General features: G+C 41.3%; 1 protein-coding gene across 3 annotated transcripts in view; it reads left to right on the top strand.

Annotated features, from left to right (window-relative positions):
- The window catches only part of CNN3 (calponin 3), a 29,872-nt gene extending 9,305 nt beyond the window's left edge, over nucleotides 1–20,567 (top strand). The window contains exons 2-7 of one of the 3 annotated variants that reach the window (XM_032247932.1): nucleotides 14,022–14,143; nucleotides 14,358–14,424; nucleotides 15,284–15,421; nucleotides 15,758–15,874; nucleotides 18,016–18,162; nucleotides 19,451–20,567. In XM_032247932.1, the coding sequence (XP_032103823.1) occupies nucleotides 14,088–14,143; nucleotides 14,358–14,424; nucleotides 15,284–15,421; nucleotides 15,758–15,874; nucleotides 18,016–18,162; nucleotides 19,451–19,792 (867 nt within the window). In that variant the 5' untranslated portion in view covers nucleotides 14,022–14,087 and the 3' untranslated portion in view covers nucleotides 19,793–20,567. The remainder of the gene's footprint in view (nucleotides 1–14,021; nucleotides 14,144–14,357; nucleotides 14,425–15,283; nucleotides 15,422–15,757; nucleotides 15,875–18,015; nucleotides 18,163–19,450) is intronic. The other 2 variants (XM_032247933.1, XM_032247934.1) reach the window with 2 other exon arrangements.
- Nucleotides 20,568–21,115: the final 548 nt, after the last annotated feature.

The raw sequence follows: 21,115 nt of genomic DNA, 5'->3' as shown, positions 1-21,115 counted from the left end.
TGCTTATACTGCTTGGAAAATTGTTCAGCCATTTTCAAAACTGAATTATAGTCTGTTGTATGGATTTCCACTGATTATTCACTGCTTCCCTACTGAAGCAGTGAATACTGTCTAAAAAAAAAAGGCTATCTTTAAAAAAAAAAGTTCATCTACCTACTGGTAGATGTTTCCTTTAAAAGTACTTGTGTGGGGCTGGGCACGGTGGCTCACACCTGTAATCTCAGCACTTTGGGAGGCTGTGGCCAGCAGATCACAAGGTCAGAAGATCGAGGCCATCCTGGCTAACACAGTGAAACACCGTCTCTACTAAAAATACAAAAAATTAGCCGGGCGTGGCACGTGGCTGTAGTCTCAGCTACTTGAGAGGCTGAGACAGGAGAATGGCATGAACCCGGGAGGCAGAGGTTGCAGTGAGCTGAGATCAGGCCACTGTACAAGACTCCGTCTCAAAAAAAAAAAAAAAAAAAGGTGTTGTGTGGAAAAGTGTATAACTTTTGAGCTAACATTTAAATGTATTTAGGTATTGCCAAATTGCTCTTCAAAAAAAATTATTTCCTACCAACGGTATGAAAGAGGAGGAGGATCTTTTGATGTTAAAAAAAGAAAAAAGTAACTTGCTTTAGTTTCTTTATTACCAAGTCATGAGTCACTGACATCTGTAATCCCTACTCCATCGCTCATCCCCAGCAGACTCAGGTGGGAGTTGGCAGTGGGATGGGATGAGGGCATCTCTTTCACAAATTATTTGATAATAAAGCAGTTTTTTAAACAGGAAGCTTTAGGTAGCGTTAAGATGATATCTTATCAAAATGGCTATCAATTCATGTGAAGTAATTGGTTTTTAATGATATGTTGAATTCAGAGGAGGAAATCTTTCCAGTATCTTGATTGGAATGGCCAGCAAAGCATAGATGGAAGGATAAGCATTGACATTTATTGAGTTCTCACAACTGTGAATAAACTCATTGATTCTTCCCAGTGACCTTCTGATGTAAGTGCTGTTAATGATCTCTGGTTGGCAGGGAAGAAGACCAAAGAAGAAACTTGGTGCATGGTGGAAATGGGCTTCTAACCCAAGCATTCAGTTTCCAGAGCCCATGCTCCTAACCATTTTAATCTGAGGCCAGAGTTCAGGGAGAATTGACGTTTCAAGACCAGAGGGTACTGATGCTGGAGAGAGCAGACCAGAGTGAGAAGCCCCAGGATAAAGTCCTTTAGCAAGAAGCTGCAGGAGGAGAGATTAGAGGGGCCTCCTGGAAAATACTAGGTGCCACATAGAGTCCCAGAGGATGACTGGAAACAGGCCACTGGATTTGGCTACTGAGAAGTCACTGATTACCTTTTTTTTTTTTTGAGACAGGATCTTGCTCTGTTGCTCCCTCCCTGCACTCCCCCTTCACTGTTTCCCCCAAGACTGGAGTGCAATGGCTCGATCTTGACTCACTGCAGCCTTGACCTCCTGGGCTCAAGCAATCCTCCCGCCTCAGCCTCCCCAGCAGCTGGGACTGCAGGCATGCACCACCATGCCTGGCTAATTTTTTGTATTTTTTGTAGAGATGGAGTTTTACTGTGTTGCCCAGGCTGCACTGGTGACTTTTGAGAGATCATCAGTAGAGCAAATTTCCAAGGGTTAGGAGAGAGTACTAAGTGAGGAAATGGAGAGGCTTGGCATGAAATAAATGAAAAACAGGACAGTGTATGAGGCTGGCAGCAGGTTCAGTCAAAGATTTGCCAGTTCAGGGAAGACGGGGTAGCCTGTGCCCATTGATGGACCAAGTAAAGGCAACAGCTCAAAAACAGATAGTGGGTGGGAGCAAAGCAGAAGGGCAGGAAGGTCAGTGGTAAGAGAAGGGGCCCAGCCGGGAAGGGAATGGTAAGAGGACCATGAAAACGCGGCACTGATGTGGAGAAGTCCTCTTTTCATATGAAATAGGGGTGTCACTTTACTTCTGACCTTATTATCCTGGAGCCACTGATGTCCGATGGGGAAGGGGGGCAGGAATAGGAAGAGATGGCCCAGGCTAAGCCCTGCCTGTGAGCGTACTGCTGATTGGGCTGTGGCTTTGGAGCCCGGCCACTGCCTCACTCTCCTCTTTCTATTGGCCCTTGATCTGGAAGGGATGCGAAGTGGGTTTATTTTGTTTGAGCCTGGTTGTATGTAGCAAGCCTTTACCATGTAATCTCCAAGAGACCTTTGTGTTGGGGCATAGCACTCTGATGGAATATGTAATGCTTCCAGAGGAACTTATTTTTCTCCCTCATCTATGCTCTCAGATCGCATTACAATTATGTAAAATATGGAGTTTTCCTTTACTGTGGAGGGTCCCCTGTGATCTCGTCACAAGATCCTTGCAGACTTCGGGACTGGAAAGAGGAAACCATGACTTTCTTTTGGAGGAACTCTGAATCTCGTAGTTGATTATGTCCCTCTTTGTCTTGGTGTATAAGAAGCTTGGACTTCAGTTTGCATCTAACCCATCTTTGGGTGGCATTTGTGTACGACTTGGTGACATGCAAGTGTTTGAGCCTTATCTCTGACTTCATCTTTTTTCCACACATCCTCATTAAAAGCAAAATGAACTTAATGACTTTTTACTTAGGGTCTCAAAAAGTATATCTTTGTGTGCTATTTCATAAGGCATAGTGTGAGCTGGGCATAGTGGCTCACACCTGTAATCCAAGCACTTTGGAGGCCAAGGCGGGCAGATCACCTGAGGTCAGGAGTTCAAGACCAGCCTGACCAACATGGTGAAACCCCGTCTTAAAAACAACAACAACAACAACAACATAAGGCACACTGTGAATACTTTTAAAAGGAGGAAATAGGACCAGCCTGGGAAACATAGGGAGATCTCATCTCTACAAAACATTTTTAAAAAGGCAGCTGTGGTGGCACATGCCTGTAGTCCTAGCTACTCGGGAGGCTGAGGTGGAAGGATCCCTAAAACCTGGGAGGTTGAGGCTTCAGTGAGCTATTACCATGCCCACTGCACTCCAGCCTGAGTGACAGAGCAAGACTGTCTCAAAAAAAAAAAAAAAAAGAGAGAGAGAGAAAAATAGGAAATTCTATCCTACTTTTTAATGGAAGTGTCATATTTTCTAATTCTCATTGGAGAAAAAATTGTGCTCTTTTGCACAGTTTACATATCTGTAAGATTCCATCAGCATTTATCCCATGTTTAAAATCAGATGTGTCCACTCTGTTTGTAGCTGGTTGTGTAAAGCTGCCTTTCTCAAATGGGACAGACTCCATTGTAGTAAGCAAAAAAGCATTTGCAATCTGAGATCCAGACCTGGATCTAGATGCGGAGAGGAGTTCCAGATTTACCAAGGCTGACCTAAAGGGCTGAGATCCCATTTCTCCTTGGCTTACTTTCATGCCTTGTCCCATCAATAGCCCTCAGTAAAGGAGCCGCGTGGTGTTTTGACTCAGTTTTGGTGTTGGCAGATGGGACCATGGGGATGAGTGTGGTCAGTGATCTGTGAGATGAGGGTTCCCCAGGTTGGTTGAGACCAGTTCTTCTCAGAACAGGACAGTGGATGTCTGGGACAGTGATGTTGAGGCGGATTTCGTGCCTGCCTTGAGTCACAGTAGATGGTGAGGCTCGTCCTGTGAAGCGGGCTTACTGAAGAGTTGAGGAAGGAGGTGTACATTCTGAAACTACAGAAAAGCTGCAAACGTGCCACGTGCCTTGTCGTTGTGGAAATATAAATGACAGCTCTTCAGTGTTACCCATGCTCCTGACTCAAGGGTTATTTGGGAGGTAGGTACCTAGAGGTCCTGCTGAAGAGACAGCGCTTGACAATCTGGAGAGTGGCAAAAAGCTGATATCTAAAATGTAGGAATGAGTTAGGCTCTTAGATACTCTAGCGGTGAGACAAAGAAAACAAAAGCTTGAAGAACATCTCCTGTTTCATCTCTTTTCAGCAAAATCTCTACAGATCTCCAAAATTCAACACCTGCCTGGCCTCCTTCCCAGTGAGAGAATGTTCTCCAACAACCTTTGTTGGAGGTCCTCTCTTCTTGCCTGTGCTTCATTGGCACTCAAAACATGGTATTTTTCCATGCCTGTTTGCTTCTGGTTCATCTCTTGGGAATTTCTACATATGTGTATAGAAATTCTGGTCTGTCCTCTGTGTGCCACTCAGGATAAATCACCTCCCTCTTCTGTGTGACTTCCATTTAAAAAATTTAGATGGGAGCTAACTCGCCTCCTAAACTTCCAGGTCATATGTAGCCACTCCTGGTTAGCCAGTTTCTCATAATAGGATGTATATGGTTTTTCTTATCCTTTCGCCACCTAGTTTACTCCTTCTATAAACTGATGTCAGCTTATCAGTGTCCCCTTTCAGAATGCATCACTCAGAATTGATCATATTGCCACAGATATGATTTAACCTACCAGAGTACACTGGGATTGTTAACTGACTTCCTTTGATTACAAAGCGTTAGCTCCTTTTGTTTTAATCAACAGAATCACTTGGTGAGGTAGACAACTCCATGTAGAAGAAGGATTCTAATCCTTGCTTTGTCAAATTGACTTTTCCTGTCTATAAAGTATGGTGATGATCACTGGGAGGTTTTCTGGCTCACATGAACTCCATGCGCACCCATTTCTTGTAAATAATGCGTTCCTTGGTAACCTCATGGGGCTGTTTTGATTTAAATAAGCAGTACTATTTTATAAAGAATTATATAACTGTGCAGACCAAGATAGTGTTGGGTTTTTAACTTACTCAGCTCACTGAGTGGGCATTACTAATGATAGAACTTTGGGGCAGGATTTTACATATATTTTGAATAAACTGTGTGTTTATATAAGAAAGATCCTTCTGATTCCCAATTTCCTTAATAAGTATGCTCAATAGTTTCTAAATCATTAATGACCAAAACAGAAGAGAACACATCTAAATCCAAACATTGAGGTACACATCACCATGAGTTTCTTCTGCCATGACGTAATCAGCACAGTGGGCATGGTGTTCCTTCTGACTGTACCCTACTTCTTGGGTTGCTAAACTGAACTTCAGGAGTGCCTTAGACATAAGGAACTTTTATCGGAAAGTAACAAAATTAGATGGCCCGCTAGGGATATAAGATTACCAGATTGGCAGATCAAGGAGATGCGGCGCCCATAAAAGGCAGTGGCATTCACATGCAGATGCCTTTCCGAAACAAGATAAATCTTTAAATCTGAGGCATTTCCCTAGGCTGGTAATCTTATCAGTGGGTGAAAAATCATGAATTGAGTACACACTATGTATCAGGCATGGGCATGAGGGATACAAAGATGGACAAGAGCCTGTTCTTCCCTCAAGGAGGGGACATGGGCAGGTGTTCTTGGACATGCCTTGTGTGCCCATGCAGCCTTGGTGATGGCTGCCCTTCCCCCCGCAAGTGTTTGCACACACTCTCCCCAGGAGTCCAGTCTAGGAGGGCGCCTGGCAGCCTCCAGGCAGTAATAGAGCCTTGCTCTCTGAGTAGGGTTGGGATGGAAGCAGGCCTCCCTCTAGGTTCTTGTTATTACTGTTTGCCAATGCTTCTCTCACAGTCAGCCGCTTGATACGCACTTCTTTGTTTCTTGTTATTTCTGAGCCTAGATTTTCTGGGAATCCAGCGTCTATATTTGTTCCCTCCTTGTTTAGATTGAGCCTTTGAAAAATCCACTTTAAACTATGTGTGCTCTAAGCTTGGCAGTCTAACGGTCATTTTCTAGACAGAGAAGACAAAATTGACATTTTGTTTGCTTTGCATCTTTCTACCATTATACCCTTTGCTTTAGGCACTGGACTAGGTCCTTTTTAATTAATTAATTAATTTATTTATATTTTTTGAGACTGGGTCTCCCTCTGTTGCCCAGGCTGGAGTGAAGTGGCCTGATCTCAGCTCACTGCAGCCTCAACCTCCCAGGCGCAAGTGATCCTCCCACCTGTCAGCCTCCCAAGTTGCTGGGACCACAGGTGTATGCTATCGTGCCCAGCTAATTTTTGCAGTTTTTCTACACATGGTCCCACTATGTTACGCAGGCTAGTCTCAAACTCCTGGGCACAAGTGATCTTCTAATATTGGCCTCCCAAATTGCTGGTGTGAGCCACTGCACCCATCCTAGTTATTTTTAAAGCTTTAATTTCTTGCCAGTCTCACAATATTTGTATATTATGATATACATTTTTGTATATTGTGAGATATAATGTCTTTGTATTTACCTGACTATACACATTTGGAGGGAAAAAAATCGTGCTGGTTGGTGCCATATGCTGATACCTTGATCTGAAGATCCAGTTGTACCTCTGAGAGGAGGACCTGGCTTTAAAATGCTCCTAGACTTTATTCCTGTTTACCCGAGGCGAGCATGATTTTCCACAGCTTTCAGATGTCTGGTTCTTCCACATCAAATCTTTAGCACGTTCAGGCCATGGAATGAGTCTTCGATTCTGTGGTGACTTTGAGAAAGGCATGCATTCTATCTTCACATCACTGTCCCAAATGTAAAGTGATTTTCTCTGAAATTCTCAATCCTACCCTCCATAAGATGTATGCCTGATTTTGTAAAATTGTTCCTCGATCCTTTTTGTCAGCAACAGTCTGAAAAAGACTGAGAATGTCAGATGCAAAGACATTCTAAGCAGCAACAAGAGCTTTTGCAAAGACAGGCAGGAACCAGCCTCAGGAGTACACCGTGGTGAAGGCTGGCACCCCAGGTGAGCCTGTCTGCAGTGGGGCTTTCTTTGTGATTGCAAACAATAGATGGAACAAGTTGCAGTGGGGTTTGGTTAATTGAATGCTCTGTACCTCGGCACTCAAGCTGATAAAACTGGAGGGCATGCTATGTGTCAGGTATTGCAGTGGGTCTTGGACGTTCCTATGCAACAGGCTTCATCCTCGCAGTGGCCCTGGAAGGAAGGAGTCTACCCACAAGAAATGGGGTGCCCTGGGTTCAGTTACTTACTGAGATCACACTGGAACTGGGAACACAGTGTCTTAAAGTTTGACTTGAAAGCATGTGATCTTCAGTGCATGTTTATAGGATTCTTTGTGGAGAGACTTAAGGCAGATGAAAAGGTTGAAGCCTGTTCCTTGTCCTTGCATGAGATATCAAGAATGGCAAGTGATAGTGAGAAGGAAGGAAAGGAGGAATCTTGATATTTGAGACAGAAATCTGTTTGGTTCCTATTTTAGGACCGTGGTAGCCCCCACTGTTCTAGGCTCTCTTTATTTTAGACACCCTATTATATATATATTTTTGCAAACTCTTTAACATACCTTATTTAATATCTCTTTCTGCTAGAATGTAAGCTTTTAGGGCAGGGAGTTGCCTTTGAACTGTGCCTGGTATGAACCAGTCATTTAGATGGACAGAAATAAGGAATAATGGAGAAAGAGATGAAAGTAGAATCTAAGGAACACAGGGAACACTTGAAAAACAGAAGCTAATGTTGAATACGAGTTTACTTAGAGAGTTTGGAGTAATGCTGGATTATCCTGGTGGCTCAAAATAGGTGCCTAGTGAGAGTTCAGACACAACTGAAATTAGGGAGACTTGTAATCGCCAGGAATTGTCAGCTTCCAGGTTTGAACAAGCTCTGTGATGATAATGCATTGTGAGAAGGAATACATGTGAAAGACAAGCAGTCTTCATTCTTCAGTAGATTTTGGAATGTCCTGGGTCTAAGGGGGGGCATCAAACAGTTCTTGTACATGAATATCATCACTCTACCTCATGGCAGGTGTGCCCCCATCTTTTTTCCAAATCGCACTTGGGCTGAATGCTCCCTGCGTACACCAAGAAGCACCATTCAGCAGTGCGGGAATTGTGCTTTTGGGTCAGCTGTTGAGGTCCTTTTTGAAGCTAGGTCTCCCCTGTTTGTTTTCCTTCCTGAGCATTCTGAGGGGGAAGCTCTCAAATCTCAGAGCCAGGGAGGGACATGGCTATTTCCCAGCAGCTGGTAGGCTTGTATCTGCTCTAATGTCTCCCTTCACTGTTAGGATGCATAGGCCTTTGGGGTTGTGTTTCTAAACGTGGTCTTAGTCCAGAGCTGTTGGATATATGATTAATATTGATGTGTGGTATGTGTGCATGTGGGCTGGAAGAACAATTGGCTGAAGGATAGGCCCTTCCCTTTGGGAAGGGAGTGTGATTTGGGGGAGAGACTTGTACATCAGTGTATCTCATTGTTTCTTAACCTTGTTTTCATTATCACCTTCTCCAATAGTTGTTTTAGGCATGTCTGTAGTTACCTCCTATCCCCTGCCAGATTTAGTACAAAGGAATAAGATTTTGTTGGGTAGGGTTGAACTTTGGAGGGTCCTGAGTTTTTGTAATGTCTAAGATTTTTTTTTTTACCGTCTACCACAAGAAACACTTTTCACCCCCTTGGGACACTACCACCCCTGTTATGAATACATGCGCTAACTACTTGCATATCATTTATTTTTGTTTTAGAGACAGATTCTCACTCTGCCACCCAGGCTGTGTGACACAGTCATCAGTCACTGCATCCTAGAACTCCTGGCCTCAAATGGCCTTCCTGCCTTGGCCTCCCAAAGTGCTAGGATTACACCCACCTGGCCTATCTCTTTTTTTTTTTTTTTTTTTTTTTTTTTTTAATAGAGACAGGGTCTCCCTATATTGCCCAGGCTGGTCTCGAACTCCTGGGCTCAAGGGATCCTCCTGCCCCAGCCTCCCAAAGTGTCAGGATTACAGGTACGAGCCACCACGCCTTGCCCAGCCTAATTAAAAAAAAAAAAAATTACTATTTTAGAATTGGCCTAGCGTGGTGGTGCACACCTGTAATCCCAGCACTGTGGGAGGCCGAGGCAGGCAGATCAGTTGAGGTCAGGAGTTCGAGACTAGCCTGACCAACATGGCAAAACCCTGTCTCTACTAAAAATACAAAAATTAGCCAAGTGTGGTGGTGGGTGCCTGTAATCTCAACTATTCGGGAGGCTGAGGCAGGAGAATCGCTTGAACCTGGTAGGTGGAGGTTGTAGTAAGCTGAGATCTCGCCATTGCACTCCAGCCTGGGCAACAGAGTGAGAGACTCCATCTCAAAAAAAACCAAACAAGCTGGGCGCGGTGGCTCAAGCCTGTAATCCCAGCACTTTGGGAGGCTGAGGCGGGTGGATCATGAGGTCAAGAGATCGAGACCATCCTGGTCAACATGGTGAAACCCCGTCTCTACTAAAAATACAAAACATTAGCTGGGCATGGTGGTGCGTGCCTGTAATCCCAGCTACTCAGGAGGCTGAGGCAGGAGAATTGCCTGAACCCAGGAGGCGGAGGTTGCGGTGAGCCGAGATCACGCCATTGCACTCCAGCCTGGGTAACAAAAGCGAAACTCCGTCTCAAAAAAAAAAAAAAAAACCAAACAACAACAACAAAGCCAAACAATTATTATTTTAGAATTATAAAAGAAAGTGAGGGCTAAAGAAAGGTCATAAAACAAGAAAGGACTGACCTGCATTTGAACTGAAGGGTGACTGCACACTGGTGCTCTTGGCTGTCCTGACGAGAGAACCAAGGGAAGCTCTGAGGGCTGAAGCCACCACCACCATCACCACGAGATGAGCCCTGGACTCAGGCACAGGAAGATGAAGAGGAGCAGGTGAAGTTGTCAGAGGAATTGGAGCAGAGCAGATTGATGGCTGAATGCCAGAGGAGAATTAGCTGCATCCAATCCCCCAGGAGGCTTTTTTCTTGTTCCTTTTCTTCACATGTTGGTTGTATCTGCCAAGAGGGATGTTAGAGCGCTTCGGGGAGGAGCCTCCAGCGGATGTGTCCAGACGGGATTCTCCTGGGTTCCTGGATCATTTGCATGTGCACCTTGATGCGAAGAACGCTGTCAGGAACTGCTTGGAGAATTTGTGCGTGCTTAAGAAATGAAGGGTGGGCATATAAAGAGAGGGACTGCTGTGGATTTGAAAGAGTGAAGCAGAAAGTCTGTGAAAGCAGCGTGGGAAGGCCAAGTAAAATAAATCTGGAAGCATAAAGAAAAGGATGTTTATCAACAACTTAGAAGAGTAATTTTTAAGTAAATTAGAGTGAAATTTCCGTGAAGTATTAATGAGGTTAGTTTAAGCAATTATTTTAAGCTAGGTTTCTTTCGGTGAGAGAAAGAAAATGTCAGCATTTTTCTGCCAGTTCAGAAATTAAAGCTTTTTAGATGAAAATAGTGAATCATTTTTCTTGGCCAAAGATGACTTTTAAAAATTGCTCTCAGTTCCTTGATTTTAAAAGATGATGTTGTTTAGCTGGCCTGACTGCGTAAAGCTCACTTACTAGAAAAATACTCTCAGTATTTGGATAGAAGAATGCCGTTGCTCCTTTACTTAAAGGAAACCCTCAACCTAAACCAACAGTTATTTGGTGTGGCTGCCTTCCTAGTTTTAATTTTTAATTGATCAGTTGGGGCCTTGAATTTTGCGTACATGGTAATATGATAAGTCTCAAGGACAGCATCATCTGTCCAGAGCCCCATCCTGCAGCCACTCATTGGTAGAGCCAGGATTTGAACTGAGGTCCACCTGACTCCAGTGCTTGATTTTTCTGTCTCATCACTCCCTTGACAAGAACTGTCAACAGAGAAGATGAAAACTTCTTACTGGAATCTACTAGGATATTTCAAGTTAGGTATGTAATCACTTCATAGTTTGGGGCATGGCACCAAATCTGTTGGACACATTTTGAACAAAGGACACATAAATAGGCTTTTAATATTTTTCTGCTTAAATAATAATTGGTGTCATTTGGTATAAGAATTACCATCGTCATCACCATCCTGCGAAATACCTCAAACTACTCCAGCATAATTTTTTCTCTACATTTGAAGAAACGAGAAAATACTTAATCAATTTTTGATTATTTGATCAAATTGTGTAGACAGCTGAGAGTAGGAAAGGACCTAGTAGAGTCATCCAGTTCAGCCTTCCTCTTGGATCCAGAGAAGTTAGAGGAAGTAACCCAGGGCCCATAGCAAAGACAGATGGAGCCAGGCGTGGCACCAAGGCAGAACTCCTCTCACCCTAGCATATTATGTTTTTCTTCAGATTGATCAAAATCTATCTCCTAGTTGAGAATGCCTCCACTTTTGGAAAAAACAGTCACCTGGCAATTAGAATTTGCTTTCCATAGTTAATGCTTGAGGAGTACGGTTTTCTCCTTTTCTTCTTTACCTATCCCCTTTCATACCCCCACCTCCAATTTACATGGAGAGAATTTATTTTTCCAGCCACCCAGAACAAGACCCCAGTGTGAAAGTATAGAGAGGACTTCAAAATTAATGTGTCTGCCGGCGGGGCGTGGTGGTTCACATCTTTAATCCCAGCACTTTGGGAGGCCAAGGCAGGCAGATCATCTGAGGTCAGGAGTTTTCAAGACCAACCTGGCCAACATGGCAAAACCCTGTCTCTACTAAAAATATAAAAATTAGAAGGGCACGGTGGCATGCACCTGTAATCTCAGCTACTTGGGAGGCTGAGGCAGGAGAATTGCTTGAACCCGGGAGGTGGAGGTTGCAGTGAGCTAAGTTCACACCGCTGTACCCTAGCCTGGGCAACAGAGCAAGTCTTCATCTCAAAAAATAAAAATAAAAATGTGTCTACCAATTTAATATTTATTTTCGAAAGACGCCATATAAAAATGGGTTTATTTGATGTGTTGGAGGAGATACATTATCCAAGAATATTTATCTGAGGCATAATAGGAGTAATGGAGGCTGGGAGTGGTGGCTCACGCCTGTAATCTCAGCACTTTGGGGGGCTCATGCAGGAGGATTGCGTGAGGCCAAGAGTTTGAGACTGGCCTGGGAAACAGCCTTGCATTGTACTCAAAACTGTCTTTTATAAACTAACCTCCAAGCCAGACTTGATCCATGAAACGTTGCACAGTTAGTCGTCTTAATATGAAAATATATAAACTTGTTGGATTTCCTTTTGTAATTCTGGTTAAGTAAATCTACAGTGTAAACCAATTATCCATTATTCTGTCAAAGCTGTAGAGTCATTTTTCCAATTTGGGGTAAAGGGCACAAAGGATCAAGAACTGCCATCTCCCTAAAGCCACAGTAATTTAGTGAAATAATTGGCCCTCTCTCAGTCAAAGCGGAAGCCTTATGTTTTGGTGTGGTGGGGAGGGGAAGAGAGTTCCTGAAAGCAGCCCAGGAGTGGTCTAATTATGTGCCAGGGGATCTCTCAGGCTCAGGAGCCTTTAAGAGAGGGACATGGAATATTGAGCTTTCCACTTATTTGACCTGGGAAACAGGATCTTTTTCCAATCTTGAGAAATGTAAAGGCTGTTGTAGCTCTTGATAGACATAAAAAGGAACTGTGATCAAGTGTGACACTTTTGAGTCTGTGTTTTTTAAGACTCGGTGTTGGTTTTCACTGTTCAGTGACTTACAGGTAAGCTGGCCAGGTTCATAAATGTCTGTCCTGATACTAGTGATCAGGCTCTCTCTTGGAAAGGACTTGAATGCAGCCCGCAGTCCTATATGCTCTGGCACTAGCAACCTAGGGCATTTCCCACAGTTGTGCTTGGTTCCTCCATGGGTGGTGTAGACTGGAACTTGTGAGACCTTCTTGTGACTAAAATGTCAAGATGCCATTTCATTTCTTGCAGTAATTAAACCTCCATATGTCTTATGGCACAGCAGACATTTCTACCTTTATTCCCATTTCCAGCAATGTAATTGATTCCCAAGCTCATGATCTCTCCTCTGGGCATTTCCTATGTATACTTGGCATTTTCACCTGTGCTGAATGAGAAGACAAATGAAACTGGCTTTTTCCTTCTTCCCAGATGTAGGTTATTTTGGGGGGGAGGTTGGTGGGGGTGGGGTCTCTCTTGCCCAGGCTGGAGTGCGATGGCGTGATCATGGCTCACTGTAGCCTTGATGTCGTGCGCTCAAGTGATTTTCCTATCTCAGCCTCCCAAGTCGCTGGGATGACAGGCATGTACCATCAAGCCCAGCTGATGTTTTAATTTTTAGTAGAGATGAGGGCTCTGAATGTTGGACAGGCTAGTCTGAACTCCTGAGCTCAAGCTATTTACCCAGCTCTGTCCCAAAGTGCTGGGATTACAGGTGTGAGCCACTGTGCCTGCCTCAGCTGTGTTCTCCATAAACCTGATTAACCAACCCTTTTAAAGACTCCAGGACAAGGAATAGCTTCAGAACTTGGGCATGTGATTTGTTAACAATATTTTGTTTAAATTTTATTCTTAAAATTATTTTAAATTGAGGTCTGTGGTCTTATTAAAAATGGATCTTTCAAAACTTATGTTTAGTAGTTTTACCATGTATAATAATAGCATAGCATTTGTGTTGGTGAGTTGCCTTTATTTTAGAATTCTGCACGTAAGAAGTTAACAAATTTTCTTTTAGTTTTATCATATGTTTGGGTGGCAGGTTCAATGCTAGGTACTAAGAATCTGAGTGAACTAGATGCTTTTCCTTCCTGTAAGAAGTTTAATAGGATAGCGACTACATAAACAGAATTTAAATATTGTACAGTAATTAGTACGGAGGAAAGTGTGTGTGTGTGTGTGGTATGTAGTGTGTGTTTGGCTGAATAGAAGGCAAACACCAGAACTTTCCAGTCAACAAAACTATCGGATGTTATGTTTTGGCCAGGTGACATACTCTGTAAAATAACTGCATGTGTCAGAATCCTTTCCCCATCTTTTTTTGGAGTAAGGTGATTAATGACTTAAAGTTTGAGTGCCATATTGTAACACACTGTTAAATCCTTGTCACTTCCTGTGGGTCATGAATGGAAATCTGACATCTCTTGATGGATGTTCTCTCCTTGTCAGTCCCAGCCTCTCCATGTGCTCTTCGAAAATTTGTTATTAGTTACTGAAGCAGTAACAGTTGATTAAGTTTGCCAGTGAGCTCTACTCAGTGTCATTTACTGCACTTCACAGCTGTGGTCTTAATGGATAGTGAAAGCAGAGCGCTTTGTGAGTCAGCAGTTTCTGGTGCTTTAGTAAAATCCTTCTAAAGTAAGTTAACTTGTATTTCAGATTGCTTCCAAGTATGATCATCAGGCAGAAGAAGATCTTCGCAATTGGATAGAAGAGGTGACAGGCATGAGCATTGGCACCAACTTCCAGCTGGGCTTAAAGGATGGCATCATCCTCTGCGAGTGAGTTACGGCCCTCCATAGTCTTGTTTCTGCTCTTCCAGTTCTTTCCACGGCCTTCTCTCTTAATCTCCTTCTCAGCCCAGGGAGTCACACTTTGATATTCTACAATACATTTATTGCTTTCCTTTACTGATGTTAAAGGGAGCAACTTGATATTTCAATCCTTGTTTTTGTGTGACCAGTAAATAAGATGTCTCATAATTTTTGTTTTCAGACTCATAAACAAACTACAGCCAGGCTCAGTGAAGAAGGTCAATGAGTCCTCGTTGAACTGGCCTCAGGTAACAGCCAAACCAACCACCTCTGGTTCTAATGGGTTGCATTTTATGTAGTGAAAACTTGATTTCAGGTTTGGTGGGTTTTTTTGGTTTTTTGTTTGTTTTACTTTTTGATTACAGTTTTTAAATAAACATTGTAGCAGAAATTTGTACATATTTAATTTTTTTGCTTTTTTTAATGGTCCTATAATTACTTATTGAACTAGTTCTGTAATTATTACATTTAGCTTAGAAGTTTTCTTACATTTGGTCTGTGTACATTCAGAAAGGACTTGACACAGCTTACACAGAGAAATGCAATCCAGACCTTAAGGATAAACAAGGGAAAAAGCAAGGCATTCCACATGACACACGGTGGCCTGCAGAACACTGTATCAGACAGAATCTTAGTTCATGAATATGTATAAGTAAGGAAAATGGGGTACTTACTGGTCTTGAACATGTGTTTTGAGATATGAGAGAATGAGTATTTAGTAACCACAAATTTATTCTGAAATTAAAATGAAAACACATAATGAATTATTTATTAGTATGAGTAATTACCTTCTGACAAAGTTTCAGGCCTGGAAAGCTCTGATACAGAATTCTTTTAAAATATATAAGGAAGATCTTGACCTTAAAACCTGAAAACACTTAACTGTTTAAAAATATTGAGACCACGATGTGACCCACGGTGAGAGACACACACTCTCTTCTTGCTCTTTCTGTTCTAGAGAGAGCCATGCTTAGTATGTATTTGGTTGAATCCTCATCAAGCAGCTTTCTGGGCAGCATCTTGTAACTAGTTATGAAGACAGAATTCTTAGAAATTATGAATGTCAATATTTAGCTTCAGATATTATAAAACTCTTTTTCTTTACAGTTGGAGAATATTGGCAACTTTATTAAAGCTATTCAGGCTTATGGAATGAAGCCACATGACATATTTGAAGCAAATGATCTTTTTGAGAATGGAAACATGACCCAGGTTCAGACGACTCTGGTGGCTCTAGCAGGTCTGGTACGTACACATCTTTAATGGCTGGTTAACAGATTCCCACGACGTTGGTGTTGAATTGCATCATTGCTTTCTTATGGGAGTTCAGATCAGGTGGGGTGGGGCCTCTCTCTTCTGTAATTATTAGCTTTGTGGAAAGGCTGCTGACATCAGCTGCCTGGTACTAGATAGCTTACTTACAGCACTCGCATTTCAGATGACACAGTGTATTACTGAACAGCCTTAAATATTTTTCATCTCTAATTTGGGCCCCCTTCATCTATGGTCATATCATTTCTTTGTTATTCCTTCTGTGAAACTGTGTTGGCCTTTTCAGTTAGTGTGCATGTTTCTGTCTAGGCTAAAACAAAAGGATTTCATACAACCATTGACATTGGAGTTAAGTATGCAGAAAAACAGACAAGACGTTTTGATGAAGGAAAATTAAAAGCTGGCCAAAGTGTAATTGGTCTGCAGGTAAGTAATGTGGTGTTGCATATTCAGTTACTTATTCAGTATGATCAATTCTTACCATGCAAAATATTAAGCCTCTCCTAAGTAAAGAAGAGATAGAAGTACTATAGTACTGGGGTGTGTGTGTAGTTTATATAATTTACGTCTATTTAAAGCCCATAAGACAATAATTTTTAGAGGAAACCTCAGGTATGCCACCTGACTTGACAGTTATTTCCCCCAGGAAATGAAAATTTTTATTTGAATCATATTGTCTATTTTTAAAAAAGAAAAAATGCATTTTAAAATTTTTTATCTTCTTTTTCCCCCTAAGATGGAGTCTCGCTCTGTCACCCAGGCTAGAGTGCAGTGGTGTGATTTTGGCTCACGGCAACCTCTGCTTCCTAGATTCAAGTGATTCTCCTGCCTCAGCCTCCCAAGTAGCTGGGATTATAGGCATGAGCCACCATACCCAGCTAAGTTTGTATATTTAGTAAAGACCAGCCTGGCCAACATGGGGTTTCGCCATGTTGGCCAGGCTGGTCTTTAACTCCTGACCTCAGGTGATCCGCCCACCTTGGCCTCCCAAAGTGATAGGATTACAGGGGTGAGCCACCGCACCCAGCCTATTTTATCTTTTATGTGTAGATGGGATCTCACTTTGTTGCCCAGGATAGTCTCAAACTCCTGGGCTCAAGCAGTTTTCCTGCCTTTGCCTCCCAAAGTCTTGAGGTTACAGGCTTGTACCACCACACCCAGCCAGAAAATGCACTTTATAAATTCCTTAATGTTACTGACCAAATGAGGCAATTTTACAAAACCTTAATGCCAAAGTCACTTATTTACAGTACTAAAGCATGATAGAGCAGCCAAGCCCTGTTAGAATTTGTCAGTTTAAATTCTTCTGACATACGTAGTTGAGATGTTTTCCTTCCCTTCATTGTTCCCCTGGAGAATGTCATGGAAACATCATTGCTCATGTCCTAAATGCTGTTGGCTTTCCTCTCCAATACCTGCTTGATACAATGCTCCTCTCTTCACTGAGTCTTTGTAAGCTGGATTTATTTTTACACAGTACAAAATTGTATTGGTGGTGAGAAACTGGAAACCTACATTTCAGAACAACAGTTGGTTGCTCCATAAAAGCAAAATGGAATGTAAAATTATACAGTAGAGTTTGAAAAGATAGGTTATGGGGGAAAATCAGATCATCAAAAATCAGGTCAGTATGCATTTTTAAATTAAAAATGCACATACATGTTTTTGTATGTATATGTAGATATGTACGTGCATCTATAGATATATACATCAACACATAGGTAGAAAAGCTAAAAGTGTATTCACAAATGTTGACAGTGAATGGATGGTGGCAACACAGTGATTTTTGTCCCCATCCTTTTTGCTCATATGTTTTTTCTGAATTTTCTCCAATGAACAGATTTTATATTTAGTAATAAAGATTTTCTTTAATTTTATTTTTAAAGAAAAGAGATTCAACATCAGAAAAGTGTTTTTAACCACTGGAACAGGATGTAATGGTCAGTCCTGAAGCCGTACTATTCTCAGCGGGGAAGAAAAGTTAATTGTTTCCCTGAACTTTGCCGAGTTCAAATTCCTCATTCCACCTTTCTCCAGCTCTGTCCAAGGACATAGCAGTTGCAGGAATAAAATGTGGCTCTTTTCTGGCGAAAATGTTGGTGATTTTGAAACTTAAAGAAGCCCTTGTTACACTCCCAGAGAATACACCTGGCATTTGCTTTCACATTTTATGTAAAACATTCCGGGAGTAGAACAGCATGTTGCTTGGCCTAGGATTGCTTCTGTTTAAATGACTGAAGCTGGTGCCTCTAAATTTGGTTATCTTGTGAAAGAGTAGCAGAGGAAATTATTCTGCCACTGTAATGACTTTAGTGTGTCAGTCCACCTGTTCAAGTATGTTTAACTGTGCAACGTGTGAGGTTTTATGTATAGTGGATGTCTTTAAAATTTTCTTTTTAAAGTTAGCACTTGAAATTTGTTTGTAAATGCATAGAAGAGTTGGCTGGAGCCTCAGCTCAGTAACTTGTCAGTTGTGCTGTTCTTTTTAGTAGCATGGAAAGTTTTGTTTGTGTTGTATATATTGTTGACATCTGATAATTAGTGGAATTTTATTTTTCACTTAAAAGATGGGAACCAACAAATGTGCCAGCCAGGCAGGTATGACAGCTTATGGGACAAGGAGGCATCTTTATGATCCCAAAATGCAAACTGATAAACCTTTTGACCAGACCACAATTAGTCTGCAGATGGGCACTAACAAAGGAGCCAGCCAGGTAAGCAATACCTTTTTATTTGTTCAAGAGTACACTTACTTTATTCTTATTGACTGAAAGTTTAAAGTAGGCATTTTTGTGTAGTTTATTTAGAGTGTATTCATTTAGGAATGTGAACTTTGCTGGGAAAGCAAAAGAATCAAAAGACCTTTTCGATAGCAGCAAAAGTATGATGTGTCTCATGGTTTTTGTTGGCAGTTAGAACAGCTGGCCTTTCTACCTAGCCAGAGAAAAAAAAATAAATGTTTATTATAGTGTTCCTGCTCCAAGGTCCAAGTAAAATATTGCTCATTTAAATGCTTTTTTTCTTTTTTTTTAAGGAGCTCTTAATTAATAGGTAAAATTATCTGGTGTTCCACTAAGAAGGATTTAACTGGCATTCCTATTAGATGTGTCAATATAAGCAGATGGAAATGCAACATGGTGAAAATACCAGTATACCACATCTAAGATAGAAATATTTCCTTGTTAAAAATAGGTCACCAGCACCTCAGAAGGAAGTTCTAACAACCATTTGAGAACAGACAGGTCCCACATCCAACAACAGTGGGGATAGGGTTTGAAAAACATTTTCTTAGTGAGTCCAGGTGAGATTTATCACTTTGCCCTTCATGGAACACACATCCTGCCAGGTGTGGCATTATAGCTCTCATAGCTGCCTCACTCACGTTTGCTTTTCTACCTACTTTGAACCTGGAAGTATGTACCTGATGTAAGTAGAGAGATGAAGTATGAGTTACTGTACTCTGAAGAAAGAGGCGAGTGGCTGTGAAGTGGCTGGCTCTTCTATATCTTAGCCTTTTGGAAAGACTCAAGTCCTTAGGATCTGCTCAACATAATTTTTGTTGAATATAATTAGAAGCTTTTGAAATTGGTAACGCGGATAATGTACGTAGTCCCCATGGGCATTCACATGGAACTTTGAGGTGTGGGAGCATTACACTCTCACATTCTTTATGTCTCATCCTCTCCTAAATCCAGAGTAGGTAGTAATGTCTCCATTTTGCATTTGAGAAACCTAAAACTAAATTTACTTGAGGCCACATAGTAATTTTATAGGAGGGCAAGGATTTGAAGAAAGGTCTGAGCTGGCTCAAAAGTCAATGAATATTGCTTCATGAAAGTGATTTGATATCAGGATATTTTAGTTAAGCTAGCTTTACTTCTGAACCAAATGAAAGTTCATGTATTACTGTTCATATTCAATGTGAATTCTATAACTTATAAATTATTCATGAGAATAGATTCCAGCTGCTGTTTTAACTTTTATACTGTGTTCTAATACCAGGCAGGGATGTTAGCACCAGGAACCAGAAGAGATATCTACGATCAGAAGCTAACATTACAGCCAGTGGACAACTCGACAATTTCTCTACAGATGGGTACCAACAAAGTTGCTTCCCAGAAAGGAATGAGTGTGTATGGGCTTGGGCGGCAAGTATATGATCCCAAATACTGTGCTGCTCCTACAGAACCTGTCATTCACAACGGAAGCCAAGGAACAGGAACAAATGGTTCGGAAATCAGTGATAGTGATTATCAGGCAGAATACCCTGATGAGTATCATGGCGAGTACCAGGATGACTACCCCAGAGATTACCCATATAGCGACCAAGGCATTGATTATTAGATCCACACAGAAGGAGCTCAGTATTTAGTCCATTGTTTTTATTCAGTGAGAACCAAGCTAGCCTTGAGTAATTTTTATCTTGTCTTCCTAAAACACTATCAAGCTTATTGTACTTTTAAGAAAAATTGCCTTACATACATTCCTTTTTCCTTTTTCTGCCTCTTCCCTCAATAGTTGCCTTTTAGTGCTGTAATAGATAAATCCTACAGCATAACCAATAACTTGCATATGAAGTAAAAAGGAATACTGTGAAAGGGGAATACTCTTGTACAGCCAGTTCTTTTATGCAAAAATCTATGCATTTTTACAATCTTACATTAAATTGGTATTTTCAAACAATAGGAAATTATTTTTTTTTTACAGTTTAGTGTATCTGGTTTCTACATGGAAGACTAAACTCATGCTTATTGCTAAATATGGTCTTTGCCAACTAAATCTAAGATGCAGCATTTTAGAAAATTACATATCAATGTTTCTACAGTATTGTTTGCTAATTTTTAAATAAAGTCATGATCAGTGTGCATTTGTGATGATATGTGTACTCATTCTCTTACCTAGCGGACAAGATCTTTACAGAGTGGTGTTTCTAAAGGAGCATGTACAAAAATGGCCTGTAGACACTTAGGTCTGGGCGGTGCATTTGCCCTTCCTGTTTGTGCCAATGTATCAATGTAGAGTTGCTCTGTTTTCTTCAACTGTATTTATTGCTGCATTTCTCAGCAAAACTTATCCCATTGTATTTTTTATAAATAAATATTTTTTTTTTGAACATTTATATGAACCACAGGCTGATTATTTTCTAGCTAGTTCTAGATAGGTAGGGTCAGTTTTTTTTTTTTTAAGTACCTTTATCCTAGGTACTGTTGCAAGGTACATTAGCATTTAATTCACACAACACTGCATTTTGTGCTTAAGGAGATTGAGGCTTAGGAAAATGAAGGGACTTGGCCATTACACATAGTTAAATTATAGGATTCAAATCATTATCTGACCCTTGCTTATTTCACTGTGACTTGGCTGGTCCAGATTCATCTTAAATTCAACTTGGAGTAAGTCTTAAAATAATCTTTAGGAATATTGATAGGAGCGGTGGGGAATTTTCCTATTTTAGGGTAAATAAATATGAATAAGAAACATGTTAGCTCAGCCGTAGGATGTGCTGCTTGATAATAAGCCAGGGTTTCTAGTGAAACATAAACACTCAGTCCCCACAGAGGGACGAACAAACAATAGCTAGGTGTCAGAGTGACAAAAATGCAGTCACTAAAAATTAACTCACATTTTCTGACATTGTCACAGCCAAGCCACGTCTTCTGATAGGAT

The sequence above is a fragment of the Sapajus apella genome, unplaced genomic scaffold (assembly GCF_009761245.1).
Source record: "Sapajus apella isolate SASKATOON/1434 unplaced genomic scaffold, GSC_monkey_1.0 scaffold64, whole genome shotgun sequence".
NCBI classification, from domain to species: domain Eukaryota; kingdom Metazoa; phylum Chordata; class Mammalia; order Primates; family Cebidae; genus Sapajus; species Sapajus apella.
The sequence above is the reverse complement of the archived record's forward strand: the minus strand, read 5'-3'. Positions and strand labels throughout refer to the sequence as shown.